The following is a 21,768-nucleotide window of genomic DNA, read 5'->3' on the forward strand; positions in this document are numbered from 1 at the left end:
TCTTTGGGCAGAAGCAATTATTCTTGTGTTACATATGGCCAAACTGAGGTTACTTGCCAACATCTGTGCATAGTAAAACAGTGGCAAATACTGAAATTTGGTTTCTGAAATTCATGGTTCCTGTGTTTTGTTGTTTTCTTTCCCCTGGCAGTGGAGTGAATGGAGGTTCTTAAAATGTCTTTTAAAATTCAGGGAGGGTAGATCAGTGGAATGTATCTTAGAATCTTACAAAAAAGGCAGTGTTCACCAAATCTAGACTGCTATATTGCAAAAATTCACAGTGGAAAGCCAGTTATTTTCAGAATGGCTTTTGTGCTATTACTCTATATCATTATGAAAAAAAATAATTAAAAAAACCTGATGCAGTAATTTGGAAATTTCAGTTAAGTCTAGACTTGAAAGCAGTAGTTGAAACTATGCAAAATGTATTGGAAATAGAGTATATGGTTCTCAGTGTTTCAGTATAAATGAATATCTACAATACATTTTAAGTGTGACTTTACCCATTGATTAATTATCTTCATCTGAAGAAGATATTTTTTTTAACCGCAGTAAAAAATGGAAGTTTGTGTTTAAATCAGTTGACAGTTACTTCAGTAGAGAACAGTGCTGCCAGCACTTGACAAAATAGGTAGTTCTTGATGGATTTCACATTTGTTCTTGGGAAGTTGTTAAAATAGTGGAGTTTAAACATCAACTAGCATTTTTTAATAAGTATCTTTTATTGATGAAAAAAATCACCCTGTATTAAACATGCATAACTAGAAAATTGTGCTCAAGTATTTAACTGTCTATGATCATCATCTTGCTTTAGTGTTAGTATTTAAATGGATGTTTGTGTTAGTCTTTCAGTGTTGCTTCCTTTTGTAGTGCTGTAACAATGGCTTAAGGCATTTCCAGGCAAGTAAAATATTATTTAGATCTCATCATTAGAATACATCACAGCAACTTGTCAGCCTGAGATTATGACCTTTTCCTTTGTGTCACCATTTTTAAGGTTTGGGGTCATTGCAAAATGAAGAGCATTGGAGATCAGGGTGAAGGAAAATGGGCATTTGTACTTAATAATCAAATTCTGAATAACAATTTTGAATGTATATTTACATCCCTAAAATGAGATAGTCTTTCAGTTATGCTTTAATTTTTTCCCATCTGATGTGTCTCTGAAGCTCATCCCTACCATACAAGTAGTTTTAAGTTGGAGCTGAAATGCTGAGGTGCAGAAAGTGGTCAGAGACTTGTGCAGTATGGATAGCACACAGAGTACCATGACCCAGGGTGAAATAGTGATCCTTTGGAATGGCGAGTCAGGCTCTCCAGTTTTACCTTCCTGAAGCTGAGATGGTGCCCCTGGAAGCCTTCATCCACAGCTGAAACTGAAAAACGTGTGCTTTCAGGAACTCTTCCCTGCTCTCCCAGCTCTGTCATCTGGGCTTAGGACCAGAGCTGTTCTGTACATGGCCCCCTTGGACTGTCTGGTGATAACTCTGCTCCCACAGTGTCTCCTGGCAGTAGGACAGAGGGAGGCGTGTAGCTCCTGGAAGTGTCTTGGAAGGAAGCGCAGGCAGGCCAGGTGTGGCTGTGTTGAGGAGTGCCCTCCCTCAGCCTGCTGTCTCAGGCCCTGCAACACCATCTCTGCCCTGGGTGTGTTCATTTCACCTCTCCTCCTTTGGTACATGCACTTCCTAGCTGCTGCTGCTGATTCCTGCCAAACTCTTCACCCTGTTAAATTAGTTTTCTCTGACAGGGAGAAGAAGCACCCAGAATGTGTGAGTGTCTGCACTCAAGCTCTAACACTTTTCTGCACAAAAAAACCTGTAAATGGGGGATTAACTTAAGCAGTTTGTTTTAGGTCAGTGAAGAAGGTTGTGATGGGAAATTTTCATTTTTTGTAGTAGTAGATCTCTTAATTAGCTTTCCATATTAGATATTGTTGCTTTGCAGATTTTATATACTTCCCAGGAGGTCATGAAATGTTATGAGCTAGAGTTTGGAAACCTCAATGCAAAGTACTGTATGGTTAGGCTTCCTTATTTAGTGTTGCATAAGCCCCAGTGATAAATGATGCCACTGATGTTGTTGTTTATAGGACTTTCACTGCTGCTGGTGTTAAATTGAGGAGTAGCTGTTTGCAATGGATGTTGTTCTCACATGAGTGAATAACAGCATTGGTTCTTACATGCTGTTTATTTTGCACAACTTGAAACTGGCTTCACCCAAACTATGCATCGTTTCCTCTTTAGGAAGAAAGTGTCTCGTAAGAAAGTATCTTGTATTTTGCTCACAAGAGCAATAGGTAGTAGTTCTGTCATGGTTTTTGAATAATCTAATATCCTTTCTAGAATATTTTCTTCTCAATCTGCTGAGAGATAGCCTAAACAAGAACAGTAATTTAAGTGTCTCATTCCTTGCACAATGCTAGTCACCTGTTTGGAGAAGGCCTCAGCCTCCTTTTCTGTGCCCTTACCACCAGGCATCAAGCAGTGCTGTAAACACACTTCTGAACTTCAGGAATTAGTACTTATTTCTGATTGTCAGGTCATTGCAAGATGACTGACATTCAAACTTGAATTTGAAACTAATTTCTGTGGCTAAATCAATGTTATACAGTAAGTGTAAATCTGTCTTTTAGAAATGTTTTGTGTAACAGTAGTTACTCAGTTGTGAACTGATTAAATGTATGACAATGTGGGTATTGTTATATTATGTGCCTTTTAATCTCAGATGTTTTGATGTACAGTGCCTATTCTGGAGTTCTCAAAGAAATAATTAGTAGAGGTTGGCTAGCTGGATTACCTGGGTGTCTGTTACATTTTTTAAAAGTCTTCATAGTCAGAAAAGAACCCCAGACATTTTAATATAGGTGCTTAGGTTGCAGTACAAAAATTAAAAAAAATCAAAACACTAATAATTGTTTGACATTTGTCAGCATTTGGAGACCAAGCTATAATTTGGAAATAACATGTTCTTACCAGGAAACAAGTTTTTGTTATTCAGTGTTCAATTACTAGCTAATTCAGTTTGTTGTAGTCTGTAAATACAAACCTCACTTCAAATTATGCCATGAAGTCAGAAGTTGGCTATCAGGGAGCAGATTACCTAAGTGCAAATACACATTCCCAGGTTTGTGAACATGCAGCTCTTGGGGACAACAGTGCAGTTGCTTTTCTTAGATGAAGTACTGTATCCATGCTGGATCAGAAATGTTGCTGGATAAACCTTGAAAATGTTGTGCTGTGTTCCCATAACTCAGGCTACAGAGAGACAGCATAGAGGAGCCAGCTCTACAAGAGCTGTGAATTTCTGTAGGTGTTTAACATGATCCCAGTGCCACTCCTCCTGGATGCCATGGTAGAGCTCCCTAGCCCAGCAGGACTAGAAGATGGTGGTGGCTGTAGTAGGTACCCAGTGGTGCTCTCTGTGCCCTGGAAAGGCTGGGTGAGTCCAGTGCTCACACATGGAGTCCAGCTCAGTGCTGAGTGCCAGCTAGTCAGTCTTTCTGGAATCTGGAGCCCTGGAAAGTACATTATGAAAACCAAGTGGCTTTGCTGCAGCTTTGACTCTGTGATCTAGGTGTTACACCTCCATATTCAGCATATACTATTCTAAATCTTTGTTGTATGTGATATCTTAACTTTCTGCTTTTCAAAGCAATGAAGAGTTGAGCAGCTCGCTGAAAGTTAAACCCAGATTTACGCTGTGTCCCGGAACAGACTTTGACCAGTGTGACTCTAAAAATACCAGCTAACTGCTGAAGAATGCAGAATGAGACTTAGGTTTACACAGTAGCTGGGAAGCTGCCAGGTTAAAGGAGAAGCTGTCTTCACAGAAGTAAATTTCTGTTCAAGGTCTTAAAATCTTCATTCTTAACTGATAGCTGTGTTTGCTTAATTGTGGCAATTGATAGTGGAATACCACACTTCCTTTCTCCCATACTCGGATTCCTCTGCTATTTCACCTTCAGTGGCTCCTTTGTTATACCTGATAACCTGCCTGGAATAATTATCTTTGCAATGTTTTCTTCACCCACAAAGAAACCATAAAATACATTTGAAATACTTTCTGCTCTTTTCAAAGGGAGCAAGGAAAAGACCTAATCTGGAAGAGAAAAATTTCTCATGGGCAAAAATGTGATTAACTCATGTATATTTAAAAGTAATGTGTATTTGAAAAATGTCCATACAAGGAACTGACTGCAGACACATACTCAGTGTAGAGTCCATATGGGAGATCCAAATAAACTTTGGCGTTGCTGTAGAAAGAGAGGCTCATTCTTTCAAAAGAAGTTGTTTAGCAAAGTGTGCAGTCCATATATTATTTAAAATATTTTGTAAATGTGTTGTATAGATCTACCTTAATTTCTTCCAAGGAAGGAACTAGGCTATTCAGATGATTGGAGGTGCATGATTGGTCTTTAGTGGTGTGTATAGCCTTTAATATGAAGCCAAAGGATACAGGGAGATCTTTTGACTGCAAGATTTATAGTAGAAACTTAGACTGGCCACACTGAAAATAGGAATTACCAATTGAAACAACTCAAAATTTGCAGAAGCAGAAGAAATGGGTGTGCTGACACTGTACATGAAATGTTAGATCTAGCCTTTGTTCAGTCATGCAATTTTGCATGTATATACAGCAAAAGAAGAAAATCCTACGTAGAAGTTTTTTTAAAACTCATGCATCTCGAGTAAAGTTTTGGATTTCAGAAGAAAGTAGTTTGAAAATTTGTCTAAACAGGGTTGCTCTGCCTTGAATAGCAGAGAATCTGTTTTAATGAAAAATGTTAATACTGTTGGAGTCTTTCAGACATCAGAAAAGTTCAAGGATGTGATTTGATTACCTGGGCACTTACCTTGAAAAGGCTGCTAGGAGTAAGCAGAGCACCTGCAAGAAACAGCAGGAAGAACTGAGAAAAGAATGTCATGTTACCAATCAAAAGGTGAACCTTAGCTGACAATTGTTAAAACATGAACAGGCTTGGACTTTGTGTGCTTTAAAAGAGATAATAGAAACATGCAGATCGAAAAATGAGGAAAAACTTGGAACCATTTGTTATGAAGAAAAAAATTCTCATCTGAGAATGATCTGAGACTGATCTGCTAGAATGTTTGGTTTCAAAATCAGCTCCAAGGAGTAGTAGCTACAGTCTCAGAGGAAATAGCACAGATGTTTATTCAATGCTTTGCACTCACCAGAAAAAAAGTCTAAGAAATCACTTTCCATAAGGATGGTGATTTTTAACCCAGAAAGATAAAAATCCCCCAAATTGTAAGGGACAAGGATAATTTGGAATTAGGAATTACCAGGACTGTGATGAATACAGGTTGAATATTTCAGTAAAGTTAATTCAGAGATCTCTATTGCAGGATTTTGGAAGAGCCTACTTAGAAATTGACATTTACCTTCAAATTTCTGAGGCAGTCTTGTTAGTAGGAGTGATATCATTAGAGAATAGATACTTCCTGAGTATAGCAGGTATATCAGCAATGCTGATGTTTTAAAAATGTTGTGTCCACTTCTAAAGTATGGAGAACTATTGGTGGAACTTCAGATTGGAAGGGATGGTAGAAGCCAGGGAGAAATGTTAAAGTGCAAAATGAGCTTTCCAAGTGGTGTCATGCTAACCTGGTCATTTTGATAAGAAAACTGATCTCCTAGATGGGAAGTAGATCTTATCTGTTTAGGCAAATTTTGAAATTAGGGTGATGAAACCATTGATGAATATTGAGAGGTTTAATTAGTGCACAGGAAGATGATGCAAGAAGAGTTTAAGAGCCATGGGAATTGAAGTAATAATTAAAAAAAATTAGATTTAAAAGTAATAAGTGGAAGTTAATGTATGTGGGGTTGTACTCCATCAGAGTATCTTTTCCTCACAGGAGGAACATCTCATTTGGAAATTCTGGAGGGTGGAGTTGGGTGATGGTGAGATCTCTGAACTGCCAGCATGAAGTAACAAAAAAACTTCTGAGCACAGGTCTGGTCTTACATGAAGAGCACTTGGCCACACAGGGGCTGCTGAGGCATTGAATGGTGTATTGCACACTCTTTTCATGCTCCACAGTTCAAGAAAGGTAAAATCAAACTGGAGCTGACTCAGAGAAGGACTCACAGGTTAGGAGTTTAACTGTGTGATTCTAAAAAAAATCAGAATAAAAATACAGTTGCTTTGTCAGAATCCAGGTGAGCAAGGAAGGGTATGAGTGGGTGGATTGGATTGACAGTGTAAGTATTTATATATTAAACTGTAAGAAGGCCTGAAACCATCAGGAAAAGACAAGTTCCTGGATTTTTTTCCCAGCAGGAGTTGTGATGACAAATAGCTGCTGTAAGACTGACTGTACTCTGTTTTGAAGTGATTGTGTTTTGTCAGTGGTAGCTGCGAAGTGGGCTCCAGATTTAGGAAGTTGTTTCTAGTCTTTGTTTCTATGTCTTAACTGATAATGAAAAGATAATTTATTCAGTTATCAAAGCTGAGCACTCTAATTTAGGCAATCAATTTTAATCTGGTTTTACATTTCTATTTTCAATTTTTTTTTCCCAGAAAAATATATATTATTGTTGTTTAGTATCATTTGCTCTAGCAAGGAGAATGCTTTCCATCTCTAATAATTGATCATTATGATGGCATTGTATAGCCTCTGTGCATTGATTACAGTTCTTTGTGAATTTTGATTGTGGAAATGGGGAGTTGTGCCTTCTGATTTGTTTTATTCATTATTATGTCCAGCTGCGTTTTGATGGAAAGAATTATTAAATTAAAGGTTTACAAAACCCTCACTTTCTACATATTGTTAAATTTTAAGTATTGTCTTTATAACAACAACAACAAAAAATCCCTTCAGAGTCATCAAATTTATTTGAAAAAAACTGTTCTTCAGTTACTGAATCAACTGCATGTGTTTATATTGACCCCAAGAACCCCAAGCTTTAATGCTGTTCTTGGTTCCCAGTTTGGTTCTCAATATTGGATACATAGCATAGATGATTCAGCAGATCTAAATTAATGAACTAAAAGGAAGGAAATCCTCTGTATCTGCTGAAGTGTCCAACAGTTAATTGATGGTTGTTTCAGTGTGCTTTTTCCCAAGTACTTAGCTGCTGAGCTCCAATCAAATTTGTCTTAACTTTATAGTACAAACACTTTATTGAATGATACTAAGTTTAGGTATTTGTGTAGTATTTAAATTTGAAATAATAATCTTACAAAGAAAAATATATTCTAAAAACGTGACATACACAAAAATGTGAAGGTTTGGAATTAGTGCTTTTTTACTTACATGTCATCCTGCTAGAAGAGTGCAAGTGTGTAGGCTACATCTGTTGAACAAAGCAGGCTTTTGTGCCATGAAATCCTACAGGTCCTATGCATGCCAGCAGTAATCCTTGTTAGAAGAATAGTTTAGCTTTAGCGGGCTGAAACTTTCTGCCATATGGTTTGTTTACTTTTCTTACAGAGATTAGAGCGTTCTTTCTGTGTTTGATCTCTAAGGATAATGTTGATTTTAAACAGGGGAGTTTTGCTGTGGACAAAATCTGACTTCTGAAATATATTCTTAGTCACGTTTTACCTGTACCTCTGGTTGGGGGGAATAAGGGACATGAGGCAGAGGCCTTGCTTCAACATACATGCATAGGCAACCAGGGCTTTCAGTCAACTGCAGGTCCAGTGAAATATGCCTTACAAATTCATCCATGTGTTCTGCTTCCCCTGGTGTCAGTACTAGCCCTGCCACTGTGCCATCCTGTATGGCCAGGTGTCCTTGAGAGTCCTGCATGAAACCTCCATTATGGAAGGACCAGAAGATCTCTTCCCTTTTCAGATGACTTAGTGATACCTATATAAAAATAACTCAATGTAGTTGATTCCTAAATCCCATACTATGGGTCAGTTGTGTGTACAATTTTCCTTTGAAGGAACAAGCTGGTTGTGTCTTATGTTGTTTTCCCAGTACAGATGATGTCCTGTCTTGATAGACTTCTGTTTCTTGCAGTTCAGTCTGAATTCTCATAAGCCTTGTCAGGTACAAAACCAAATCAGCCCTGGCTACCAGACTGTAAAACGATATGTGTGGAAGACTGGCTCCCCTCTTGTTTTGTTTTGTTGTTTTTTTTTTTTTTTTTCCCCTCTCTGAAGAATTGTGGATGTAGAAAGCATATGATTCATGGACCTGGATCTCTGAAAGGATCTTCACTCTCAAGAAGTAGCCTGCTTTCTGCTTGTTTGGCTTTGGTTGTTGGAGCCTTGGTTACATTGTGGTGCTGCTCTGTGCTGCCTTTATTCTTCCCTACAGTTAGCATGATGAGAGGAAGTTAGATGGATTTTGTCTGTCTCTTTAGGGTAGTAACTTCAGAATGTCAGCCCTCTTCTTTTTTAGTCGTTCTCTCTTGTGATTTTTAAAGATAGAAACTGGGGCATAATTTCTGAAGTTGATACAACTGAACCAAAACCAGTGTGGTGCCCATAATGAAAACAAGTTTTAAGGAGCTGAAACGTAAAGTACTTTAGAGATATATCAGAAGGTAACTTGAAAAGACTGTCTCTTCTTATATTCTCTTAGAATTATAGTTTTGGTAGCAAGCATGGTACTACCTTTTAAATGTTTGAAAATGTTAGTATTTTGTTTTGTTTTAAGCTATTAAAGAGATTAGGCTATTTAATTTGAAATTATGAAGGAAGAGTGCAGTAATTTCATGTTTTTTCAATTACATAAAAGGGTGCGCTGGGTTTTTTTAAGATCCTATTTAAAATCCCATTTTTTGTAATTTTGTATGAGCAGTACATGGCAAACAGCATGCTCTTTGTTGCTCTGCACCTTTCTGAACAGTTAATGCAGTCATGCAGCCATTTGGCAGATTGGGTCAGAAACAAGTCCGTCAGTCACTGGCAACTGGGAAATGTGTTTTGAGCCAATAGATCTCTTTACTTCCCTGGAGTAAAACTTCAGGGGACCCCAAATCCCTTGTTAATCTTTTTCATGAGAGATTTTGGCTCCAATTACAAGAGAAAAGCCTTCTTGAGAATGAAGATTGAAATATTTTTTTAGAGTGGCCTCTAAATCCCCATTATTCAATCTTTTTCCTGGCAAAGTTATAGAGACAAGTTCTGCAAATTAAACAGGCACCAGTTTGACCATCTACCTACATAATCCGAGCAGGAGAGACTAATCAGATACACATTCAGGTATCAGTACCCTGTCACTATATACGTGCTTAAAAAGCAAGCAAAAAACCCCCAAACAAACCTCTCCTGACCAGACTCTTCAGAGACAGAGTTCTCTTGAATCCAGAAGTCTGCTTTTATGGTACTCAGGGAATCACTGTCCAAAGTAAGCAAGAGCAAAGGTATCCCTTTTTCATGCTTTTACAAGGTGTAACAGGAGAGGGGACTTTTAATTAGGTGTAGGACAGTCATCAGTAGCTGCTGTGGGAAATGTGACTTAAGTGATGCCAGGCATCATTCACTGTGGGTCACCATCCCTCAATATTCAGCTTTCTATTTCTAGTTTTTCATTTCCTAGACTGCATTCCCACATAATTCATTATTTAAGAAGCACTCACACAGGGACTTCAGCATCTCCTTGGGTTAGTAGATTGTTGTAAATTTCTTGTCAGATCTGATAGGAATGTCCTAGAAATATCTGATACTATTTTATGGTGGTATACACAGTCTCTGAATATCCTTTGGGCCAGACTATTTGAACTCTGACTTTGTGGCTCTTGAAAAGAATCTTAAGCAGACTGGGATATCCATCATAGTGAGTCTTCCCAAGAGTATTTTTGGAGAAAATTCTTTTGAAGTTAATATTTATTTCCTAGATAAAATCTGAAATTCTTCAGGAATGGATGAGTCCTAAGCTTGGAGCTCATTTCATGAGTAGCTTGTGACCAGAAGGTTGTGCAGGGTGCTAGCAACTAAACTGAAGAGAAATGACATCTCATGAAAATTATTGGGGAATTTAATACTGATATTTCATGGTCTCAGGTTAGTAGTTTAAGTTAAAGAACTTTGAAGAAAACAAATTAAGAAATTACTGCAAGAATATTGTCTAACCTTTTGGCCGGACAGTGTTGCAATTAACTGACATTAGAAGTGAGATGACAATACTCCTAGTTTTGGAGAAGAATGAATTTTATTTTTATTTCATATTTTTCTCTGTTTGAGAGGAGTCTGTGTTATCTGAGATTCTCAGGATAATTTTAGTCCTTTAAAATCAGTTATATCTATTCAAGTACGTGAGTGGAAAAGTTCTGGCCAAATTTGAACTGGATTTGCTAACTGTTGAAAGAAACATGGGAAGAAAAGATGTTGACAGATGAGCTCTGATGGATTGAGCTGAACCAGTTTTTTTACTGCTACCAATGCTAGCTGTCAGTCTTGCTGTTCTGTTGCAGGTGATTTTCCTCCTTGCACATGTGGCACAAAGCTATTTAAGCTAAAAATGGACAGTGAACATGGCTTTCAGATTATGTGCAAGTTAGCTGCCTCTATCCTAGATGGGAATGCAAGCTCTTCGTTTTAGAGCTGCAGCAGATGGTTTTATTTGAGCGCCCTGTTCTTTTCAAAAGAGCTGTCGTGTTAGGCTCTTACTGAATTACATTTTGCTATCAGAGAAATTGAAACCTTTTTTCAGTCAGTCTAGGTGGTAAAACTAGAATTCTCTTTGCTCTCAATGCAGCATGCAGAATCATGATTTCATGCAGATTATTTTAGTTGATTCCTGCTGGGAGGTAGAATCACACTGAATTTTGCCAGCTGTAGCATTCAGGTGGACCATTGTGTCACTTTGTGGAACATTCATAACTAGAATGGTGTAGCAATTTGTCCTAAATACATGCCATTAAAACTTGTGGCATATTTTAAGTAACACAGAATCCCAGAATATTCTGAGTTGGGACTCACAAGCATCATAGAGTGCCACTCTTAAGAGAACAGCCATACAGGGATCAAACCTACAACCTGGGCATTATTATCATCATGCTCTGATCAACCAAGCTAATCTAAGTGGTCATGAGGTATTTTGCCTCGCTGCAAGTATATGTCTTGCTTTTCTTACTTCTAGATGACTTCCTCAGGTAAAGTTACACTGGTTAGGTGCTGTGATCTTGTTTGCTTATTCTGGAGGTAGGGCTGAGTTTCATATGAGATATCTCACTTGTCACTAAAACAACAGAATCCTTTGACTTACTGCTGCAGTAAAATCCATTCATAGCCTTGTCAGGTGAGTTTTAGTCTGAAATTTTGAAAAAATCAGTCTGTAATTTTAGAGATTTCTTAATGTTGTTGAAGCCTTTGTGAATGCTGAAGTTTGTTGGCTATCTTCAGGAACTGTTGAAGCACTTCAGATGTTTTGATTCACTGAGAAAACTGGAGCATGAAGTTTCCAACCTTAGAAAGTGATTTGGGCTGGAGAAGGGTATTCATTATACTAGCATCAACATTCCATTGATAATGAAAATTTGGGAAGAAGTGTAATGTAGTACCTTCCTGGAGTAGTGGGAAGCCAGATGTATGCTGAGGTGAGAAAAGCAAGACTAAGAAATAAACCCTGAGAGCAGTTCTAATGTTTAGAACACTACTGAAGCTGACCTGATCTGCCACTGTTGGGGTCCAGTACAATGATGCTCTCCAGGGCATCCCATGATGTCTGAGTACATTACTATCCAAGACACTTTGTCATATGCTAATTTGCAAAAGTTCCTTCAAATGTCATGCTTATAGATCCCTTCTCCTTTATTTTTTATGTTCTAATGATACATCATAAGAGGTGAGGAACCAAAACTGTTATTGAACAGACCAGAGGGCTGCTGCCCTTCTAGCTCTCCTGGTGATTTCTGCCCATTATGTTGTGCCAACTCTGCTGTAGTGGGGAAGACCCTGTCTTTATGACTTTAAGGGGTGCACTTTAGTTTTCATTATGTTTAACTCAGTGAATTGTTTTGCCAGGTGGATTCACGCATCTGTCTGTGCATGCCGTCTCAAAGGAGATGGAAGGAGTGCAGACGATGGTGGAATAGGGATGGCATTAAATTAGCATTAACTTGAATTGGTTTATGCAGTTGAGAAGTGAGAATGCTTAATTCGGAGAAACATTGATGAATAGTAGGGACTTTGGAAAACACATATTGAACTTTTTCTTCTCTCAGCTTTAAGGCTTGACAATGTCTTGCAGTCCACTTCCGAGATACCCATAGAAAAACAAAACAAGTAATTTTTGGTGGTGTAGATTTCTCTTCAGTTTTAATGGCATTATTTTAGTTATTAATGTTGGGATTTCTGTTGCCTTTCCTTTGGGTGTAGAACAAGTTACAAACCTTAGCTAATTGTCTGGTTGTATGTATTTTGTTGTGTCTTTTGGGCTTGTGTTTTCTTGAGTTTAGTCCTTACTTCCTCATCTTCAAACATTATCTTGTGCATTGTTTTGACTTGTTTTGAAAGGTATTTTTTGAGAAACTTTCAAAACTTGGGCTGAGAGAGTAGCATAGTGCCATAGCATGACAGGGAAGGTTGGAAGAATGCTTTGCAGCTTTTTACCCATTAAATACACTTGTGTTTCAGCACAAATGTAAACACTACTTTAATTTTTGAAGTTTGTCATCTCTGTTTTGAATTTCAGACTTATTTACTTTTAATAGATCAAGAACCTTTCTGAAAATGTAGGTTTGTCACAATTGGAATCCTATAAGGATAGATCTGTTAGATATGGTAGAGATTTGATTTATAGATAAGGCAGTCAGAATAATTATAGTGTAAAAGTCAGCATGATACATTACATCATGTCCAATTCACAGCATTATTTAGAACCCTTCACCTAAAATGAGTAGCTAATGCAGTGTTTCAGCAAGTCTATATATTTGTCTAAAATGGTCTGGTTTAATAGTGTCTTCATATATCATACTATAACATACTGTATTCGTGCAAGCTATGCCTTAATTGTGCTGAATGCTGTATATCACATTGATGATGGACTCTGCCTTTTGAGATCCATCAGTCCTAGGTGAGACACAATAGAAAATACTTGTGAAGGCCAGTGGCCATGTTTGGACTCAGAATTGTGCTGCCAGGTCTACTCTCACATTCTGAGCAGTCAGTAAGCTTTTGGTGGGTCAGATTAGTGCATTAGCTGGGAAGTTATCTCACTTGTGAATTTCTTCTAGTAGGGGTGAGCAGAACAGCCAGTAGCTGCCATGTAGGGCTTAGGTTGGCTAATGTGAAGTCTAGAAAATGAAGTAATTTTGCCTAAAGGACAAAGCAGACAAAGATAATCCAGAGAGCATGCCATAAAATTCTGTTCTTTCCCACATCAATCTTGTGAATCACCCTGCACTTTGCTCTCCAAGTGAAATGCAAGGAAAAGTGTTCCATGATCTGGGTGTAAGGCAAGAAAAGTACAGGGAGGAGTCGAGGACTGCAGGCACAATGATGAGTGAAAACAAATAAGGCAGCTGCTCTACCAGCACTCTGTCAGAGGGAAAGATGGAATCGCACTCTCAGCTTGCTAAGGCCTGCAGTGGGATCTTGTAAATAATAAGGAATTGATTTAAATTATGAAATAATATGGAAAAGAGGATAAATCAGATATGCATCCTCTTAACAACCACTATTTTTCTCGTGATTTGTATTTTAGTACTTAGGAAGTTAAGCAAGCTGACTTAAAAAGTGCTATGCTGTATTTTCTATTTCTGCATGTCTGGCTTTCCTGAGTTGCATCATCACTGTATTTAAATTTGCTTGGTGTTTTTTGCTGATGAAAATACATAGCATAAGTAGCCCAGTTCTTTGCAGATAGGAACACCTTAAGCATTGGGGTTTTTGTAACTGTTACATTTTCCCTTTTCTGTTTTTCTTTTTTGTCTGATGTATTTGCTTTGATGTGATGGCATTCTTTTCAGCTTGGCATTTAGACAAAGGTTTCTGATGTGTTCTTGCCATTGTGTGTCATAGCTAGCTTTTAACATTTCACATCAAATTTAGCCTGACTTTTTTGTTGATTTTGTTCTGGTTTTCTACAGTGGACAGGCCAAAATCCCAGCAAATCAGAACTTCTGGTACCATAAGGCGAACTTCTTCTTTGGACACAATAACAGGACCTTACCTCACAGGACAGTGGCCACGTGATCCCCATGTACACTACCCTTCATGTATGAAAGATAAATCTACTCAGGTAAAAGCAGTAAAACAAGACAACAGAGATGTTTCATATAATTGATGTCTACTCACTTTAATTCTGAAGGAATGTGGATTCACTTAATTTTATTAGAAATATGAAATTCTAAAATAAGTTACAGTAGTTTTTTTTAATCTTTGCCAATGCAGTAACATCATATGCAAGGATAATATTTTTATGGTTTTAGAAAACAGTTGTTAAAAATAATTTTCTTGATGTGGTCAGATCTATTGAGGCTAAATAAGCAGATACCAATCTCAGCCTTGTATCTGGTTTATTTTAAAGCTGCTATATGGTAAATTCTGCTGAGTGTTACTTAAGAAAAAGCATCCATGTAACAGTGGCTGACAAACTAAAAGATTTTACTAAATCATGGTAATAAATCTGTCGGTCTCAAAAACTGTGTGTTTGTCTGTGTGTGTGGGACTGAGGGAGGGCCACTGAGGTTATTCATGGCCTGATACTCTTGTGTAGCCTTGGATTCTCTTCAGGGCTCTGTCCTTAGCAGGACCCTCTGGCAGGTAGGTTGCTGGGGCATTCTGTTGCTCCAGTGCTCTTTGACTAGAAAGGTGAATGTTCTTTCTTGCCTGCTTCCTCCTTGTGCTGGAGCTTGTTGCCTGCAAAGATGATCACTGTCAGACAAAAAATATGTAATTCTAACCACCCCTCTCCAGTTATTATCAAAGGAGCTGCATTCTTTTTTCCAGCAGTACTTTTGAGGTTTGGAATAAGCCATCTGAGTTTGTCTTCCAAACTAAATTGGAAACTAGAAGAAACTAGCTCTCTTTAGTTCTAGTTTCAGTCTAGCAGGCCACGTAGGTTTGGTTGTTAAATCAGTTGTTTATCTCTTGTGCCACAATTCTGATCCATAGTTATCATGGCTCTTGAACTAGATTCTATGAATCTAGTCTTTTGTGTAATACTGAGTTTCTCAGGACAAGTTAGAATGTATATAGAAGTTTCCTCATCTCTAAAATATGGTGTTGTGTGGCACAGGAAGCCCTTTGATGGGGTAAAGATAAGTACAGAATGCTTAGAAAAGAAAAAAATGGGTCTGTACGTTTCAGAAATCTTACTTAATGAATTTGAGAAACTGATGATTAAAATGTTCCAAGAAAATTTTTAGAAACTGTAATGCAGAACCTTTGGAAAAGACTGTCTTCATGTCCTGCTCATTTTGAAACGAGACAGTAAGTTTTAGCCAAAAAACAGCAGTCATATTTACTGTCACAAAAGATCTACTTAAAAAGCCCTTAATCCTGGATTTATTTTCAAGATGCCTTGTTTTCACAATACTATGACTTTAAAGTCTTTCTGTTTTGAAAGCTTTGTAGTTACTGTATTTCTCAACCTCTCTCTTAAAATGCATATCCATATCAATCTTTACAAATACCCTTATGAATAGAAAATTTAGAATATTTAAACATTCAGAAACAAACATTTTCACTAGTTACAGAAAAGATAAACAAACTGTTCTATAAATATTTCAGCTCCAAGTATTTGGCAGTAAAAGTGCTTTCCTAGTGAGCTCAAGTAAATGTTCAGGTTATGTGAATGTTTGACTGCCTCCCTTTGCCTCATTCAGAAACTAAAACTGAAATTTTACTTTTTCAGCATAATCAAGTATAAAAGAGAGGAAAAGCAGACTGTTGTCATTACAAAATGAAGCATTATTTCAAAGGAGTAGGAACAGGTAGATCTCAAGGTTTGCATTTGTGGATATTTTCCAGCATGGAATTCTATTAGCTGTCTTTTTATTCAAATTGTGCCAGACTCAACCATTTATCAGTGCTTAAGTTGAGTCACTACTTGGGACTATGAATATGTAAAATGGAACAAGCATATTGATATGCACACTGATGTCCAGCCTGGAGGACTTTTTTTGTTTGGTGGTTTGGTGTTTTTTTTTGGTTTTATTTTTTGGGGGTTTTTTTTGGGTTGGTTGGGTTTTTTGTTTTTGGGATTTTTTGGGTGTTTTTTTTTTGTTGTTTGTTTGTTTTGGGGTTTTTTTTCCCCAAATAAAATGCTCACTAGGGAGGCTGTAGATGATCATAAAACATTGTCTTATGTTTTGGTGTGTGTCTGGGTTTTTGTTGTTTGAGCTCTGTGTAGTTTGAAGTATATCTAATTTCAAGACCTGAGGATGAGTTCCAAGTTGTTGATAGGATGCATGCATAGCAAATTAAGTTAAATAAAAAGAAGTTGATGAAAATCAATAAACCATTTTTCTGTGTGAGCACGTTTCATTGGAGAATAAGTTATCTCTTGTTTTACTTCTAAATTCAAGAACAGTGTTTTCAGTATAACTACATTGTAGGTGGAATAATTATTTCTCTTTCAAGGGTATATTTTGTTCCTAATTAAATGTTAACCTAAAATCCAAATTTTGTTCAGTTTTGTTAAGGTGGTGATTATGGCTGTTCCAACTTTCTTAGAATTCTTGTTTTTTAAAGAAGAGAGAGTTTCTGGTCTTCATGGTGATCAGATGAGCCTTTAATGAGCTTTATTCCAAGTCCTTGTTTCCACTTAAATTCTTTCAGCTTGTATAGTACTCACGAATAAAATGTGTCTTCATAATAATAGAAGGGAGGGAACAGAATTCTGCTTGGTTTAGCTTGTCATATCTTGGAGAATAGGAACCACAGTTCATATTTCTGTGTCTCTCTCACTTGCCCCAAGTGTTTTGACTGAAAGTACAGAAGAGAAGTGGTTGTTTGTTTGCTTTTGGAAAAATGCACTGTAACACTGCATTGTGGTATTTGTACAATTCAGTATTTCTCAGAATTCTGTGTGTATGTTTGTGTGTGTATATGTGCATATACGTGCAACTGGCTGATCTTTAAGGAACACCACATTTTGGATTACCAGAGGTATGCAATTTTATTTAGTAGTGTTTTAAGTATTTTAGAAATGCAGGTAAACTTCTTATTATAAGAAGTTACTTGTGTTGGTATACTTTTTGATCCCCTTCTGAGTTCTTCCATTGTCCTACTTTCCTTTCCTTGTGTAAAATCTGAACTTTTCATTAAGGCCATTTAAAACTCAGTACAATTTCTTTCCCCATTTTTCTGTCTCTTTTGGGAGCACTGATGGAACAATTTTGTACGCCGCTTCTTTATGCTTCATCATTTAAGTATTTCCCCCTTCATAGTGTAAAGAACAACTCAATGTTGAAATGGCTGTCTCACCTTGGAATCTTCAGAAACATTTGGATAATTGTCAGAATTCATAAATATAATTTTTTGGCAGTAGCTATGTAATTTAAAAGATATTTATAAAATTAAAAAAAGAGATTAAAAAGAAACATGATGTTGATGTCATAACAAAAGTATTGTCAGTTAAAGTTCGTCATGGAGTCTTTCTCAATCTAAATAATACAAGGGAACGAACAAATGGCCTAGTGGCATTTTATTATCCCGTGATTTCCAGTTGATGACTTAGGCACATCCAGAGATATTGGAATCCAGTTTTTCTCATTGTATATGGCAATTAGGTATGGAACAAATGAAACTGAAGAAAGTTTGCAAAATGCCTTTCAGAATTTTTATTTCTCTCTAACCTAGAGAATAATGCAGAGTTTCTAGGCTAAAATATGTTTCTCTTATGGGTAGATCAAGGCTTTAAAGTAGCTAGCTGTCATTAGACACTTTTTTTCTTCTGGGTAGTTTTTTTTTCTGTAATATTAAAAGACATAAACAAAGAGGCTCAATTCCATGAAGCTTTATTACTGGTGTATTAGTTATAATTGATTTTTGTGGGATATTTTAATGATGTATATTGGCAGAAAGGACAGGGAATAAGATATGTCATAGAGCTGTGAATTTGTCATTCTGACTTAACCTGTCTGATGTTTAAAAGTGATCATCTGCAGTCAAATTGACTTCTAACTAGGCAATTTCTCTTTGTAAAGTTTCTAGATGGCCTTTGAATGCTTTAGAAATACCTGAAAACACATCAGTTTTTATCTTCTAGTGCTGCCATTGGGTTTCTTTTGAATGTGGAAGTTTTTCAAAAACATATTGCTTCCCCTGTAAAGCATAGATATATGTAGATATTCCAGAGTGCTGGCTGGATGTAATAATTGGAGTGAAAGGCTGGCAATAAATATGAGATACTTAAGGTAACACAGTATTATTTTAGGTTTAGGTAGCTTGGTATGCTATGCAGTCATTCTGATCTAGGTGGAAAGAATGTAGGTGTATGTCCCTGGCATGGATGGAAAAGCAAGGCAGGGTTACCAAATGTGTTGGAAGAAGAGCTGAGCTCTACCAGGCTGGGTGAATTAGAGCTATGGTAATTGTGATTTACATGAAGGCTGAAGAGAACAAACTGATGTGACATTCTGAGTATGTCTGTTCCATGTGTCAGCCGAAATGGACCACAAACCTTAACATCTTGAAAACAAGGGATCCGTGTGTTGTAGCTGCAGCATGCATTATCCAGTGTTTTCAAGGATCTCCCCCTAAAATCTCAGCTTCTTAGTGTGGCCTTGCAGGACTAATCCTTTGTCATGAAATTCAGTGCATCACTTCTGTGATGCTTTGAAATGTTACCAGTTTCAGATAGTGCCTGACATCTCTTACTGTGGGAGGTACTCTCACCCTCTCTCTGACTTGAAGTGCAGCAACTGTGGTTTTGTTTATGATTCAGAAATTTTTCTTCTAATACAATTCTGAATTACATTCTGGCTTTAATGTTATTTTTTTCATATGTTTAACACTTCAGGAGCACACTTGCAGCTTCAAATGAAGGCTTCCATTGATAAGCTTGTTTTGTGGAAGTTGTAAATAATATGAGAAAACAATTTCCGTGTAATGTGACAGATTGTGGGTGCTACACACCCCCATCTTATTTGTGATCTAAATGACAGCATTTAAGTGAGATATGAGGTGTTCATACATAAGCTAACCTTAGAAAAGCAGAATTTGTTTGAATACAACAAGTCTGCAGTGCTTCTGTTTGTTTTTTAAAAACTTTTGCTTGAATACAAAGATTTGTTGTTACAAACTTAAAATTATTCTTTATTTAATGTGCATTACAGCATATTGCAAGCAGCGATTTCCAGGGTTTGAAGAAGACTACCTTGTAATAATATTCTAGTAACCACTTATGTTGTATTATTTTTGTAAAGCTTTTTCTTTTTTAAATTTGCCTCTAAATAGTCCATAAATGTAACACTGTCTGACTTCAGTACTGTGCTAGGAGCACCATACAATGTTTGTAATCTAATACTGCAGGTAAAATGGGGTTCACAGGTAGTCTGCCCCCTGTATACTGTGTATGTATCCTTTGCAGGTTGTGTCTTGACTCAGTTTACCAGGGGCTGAAAGCATCTATGTAGTGCTTGTCTCAAGGGGGATGCTATTTCAGTGGAAGAGAATGTCAAAGCATTCTTGAACAAGTACAAAATTTAGTATTAAGTGAATAGATATTTTCTGATTTTTATTTTTGATTTCTGAGTAGATCCTCTGTACTATAAGGATTCCCACCTGTCTCTCCTAGCAGTCAGTGGTGGTCTTCAGGGGTTGATCTTAGTTTGTGTTTTGTTCTTGCTATCTGGATCAATATCTGTTTGTTAAAAATACAGTCAGGCTTGCGTGTTCTACATATTTGTTTTGGTTTTTAACAGTTTACTTCTCTGTATTGAGAAAGTCAGTTTGGCTTTTTAGATTCTTGATATCTTTTCAGTTTATTAAGCTGTAGGTGAAAGGATATGAGCTTATAGTGATCCCTGGTACACCCTTCTGCACTACAGGTAAGTATTTAGGCCCCCAGACTGCCTGGTTCTGCTTCATCCTGGTGTTCCCCAAATGGTGGAGCAGTGCTGTATTCAGAAGACATTCTTTAGAAGATAAATTTTCTTGGAATTGCCTTTTTATTGCTGGTGTCATGTGAGGATATGGTTCCAGCTGTACTCGGGATATAGTAAAATATTGTAAGAGCAATTTAAATTGCAAAGTAAATTGTAACAGATTGTGAAAGCCTCTGATTTTAAAAAAGTAAAACATTTTCCTCATTTTTACTAGTTTAGTAGGAATCTGCAAGCTCCTTCAATGTTTAAAAAAACAACATTTGAACCCAACAGAATGTCTTCCACACAAATTTCAGGGAGATGAATCTGCAAAACCAAGTAATTATTTAGAAGGTGGCTCTGTTAAAATGCAGAGCAAGCAGATGCATACACACAGGTAGCACATGCATATGGCAGAGGCTCTGCTTTGGGTCAGGAGAGTGAAGTGCTGCCTGGCTCTGAGGGTCTGCCTTATCTTTCACATAGTTTAAGTAGCTGTTTTAACTTTTCACATTTGATTTTATTATTTTTTTTCATAACGACATTATCTTCTGGTTTCTTCCCCAGACCCAAACAGAAGTGGGTATTTCATAACAGAGCCATGTAATAAGTACACAGAACTCTTAACTTTTCATATAGGGGTTTACTTTTTCAGTCGTGAAAAAAACTGCAAGACTGACTTTTTCCATTTGGTTTTCTAGTCACCCACACAGCTGGCTGGGTCTTTGGTGGAAATATTACTGGTGGTGTAAAAATAACAGAGAAAAAGCCCCACCAAAACCATGGAAAGTGCAGGGGTGGGAGAAAACACAGGAGGGTTTTGTAGGCCTGTGCACACAGGCAGAGCAGATGAAATGTTAGCGCTGATGGGTTAGGTGCTGGGCTGTGGGCTCTAGAACACCATGGCAGTGTGGTGGTGGTGGAGGTGCAGCCCATGCTCTGAAGTTACAGTTCTGAGCTCGATAGTGCCATGGCTGGCCTGGCCCTGGGGCTGCTCCCAGCTCCCCTTGCAGGGCAGGGACCAGCTGAAGGGTTTGGTTTGATGGTGTTCTCCAGAGTGGTGTCCAGCCTGCTCCCTGAGCCAGATAAACAGTCTCAGGCATCCATGTGGGTACTACAAAAGCTTCCAGATCCTAGATGGGAAGCAAGAGTAAGGGAAGCTGTGGAGGAGCAGGGTTTGCATGCATGAGAACAAGTCCCACAGGCATGTGCATCCTATATCCTATTTGTCTTGTGGGCTGGGGTTTTGTCTCCCTAGAAGTGTTAGCAGTGGTCCCCTCCCTTAAAAACCCCATGGACAAATTGTTATTTTCAGTGATACAGTTTTATTTCTTGGGTACTTACTGTGAAAGAGCTAATACTAGTAGTCAGGAAAAAAAATCCCAACATAAACATGTATATTTATGTGCCAATAGCACTGAGTTTCATATAGTTCATATCCCAAACTCTTCCTGAATTTTAGATGCTTCCATTGTTCCTGTGACTCTCTTGTTCAGGAATTCTGGTGGATAACCTCAATTTTCATTATAGCCTTGTGGCAAATAAGCATAGTGGTTGAGAGTTTGGGCTTTCTGATGCTTCTCAGTCTTTGGGGTTTAATTTTAGCTCCTACATTTAAGGACAGTTACCAGACTTACAGGCTTTGAGATATGGCTGGAAAAGGCCTGCTTGTTACTGTGCTGCTCATGGAAGTTGTGCCAGAAGTAATAAATGGTGTATAAAACTCTCATCTAGTCAGAGTTAGCAAAAAGGGATTGGTTCTGTGGTCCAGTGGTTGAGGAAGACAGGTGGGAGAATTGAATCCTGGCT

At 37.6% G+C, this 21,768-nt stretch overlaps 1 protein-coding gene across 2 annotated transcripts in view; it reads left to right on the forward strand.

Moving 5' to 3' along the window:
- Positions 1 to 21,768, forward strand: part of GLCCI1 (glucocorticoid induced 1) — a 52,249-nt gene that overhangs the window by 5,826 nt on the left and 24,655 nt on the right. For both annotated transcript variants that reach the window (XM_064704371.1, XM_064704373.1), the window contains exon 2: positions 14,014 to 14,165. In XM_064704371.1, the coding sequence (XP_064560441.1) occupies positions 14,014 to 14,165 (152 nt within the window). The remainder of the gene's footprint in view (positions 1 to 14,013; positions 14,166 to 21,768) is intronic.

This window comes from Zonotrichia leucophrys, chromosome 2 (assembly GCF_028769735.1).
Source record: "Zonotrichia leucophrys gambelii isolate GWCS_2022_RI chromosome 2, RI_Zleu_2.0, whole genome shotgun sequence".
In the NCBI taxonomy this organism is placed as follows: Eukaryota; Metazoa; Chordata; class Aves; order Passeriformes; family Passerellidae; genus Zonotrichia; species Zonotrichia leucophrys.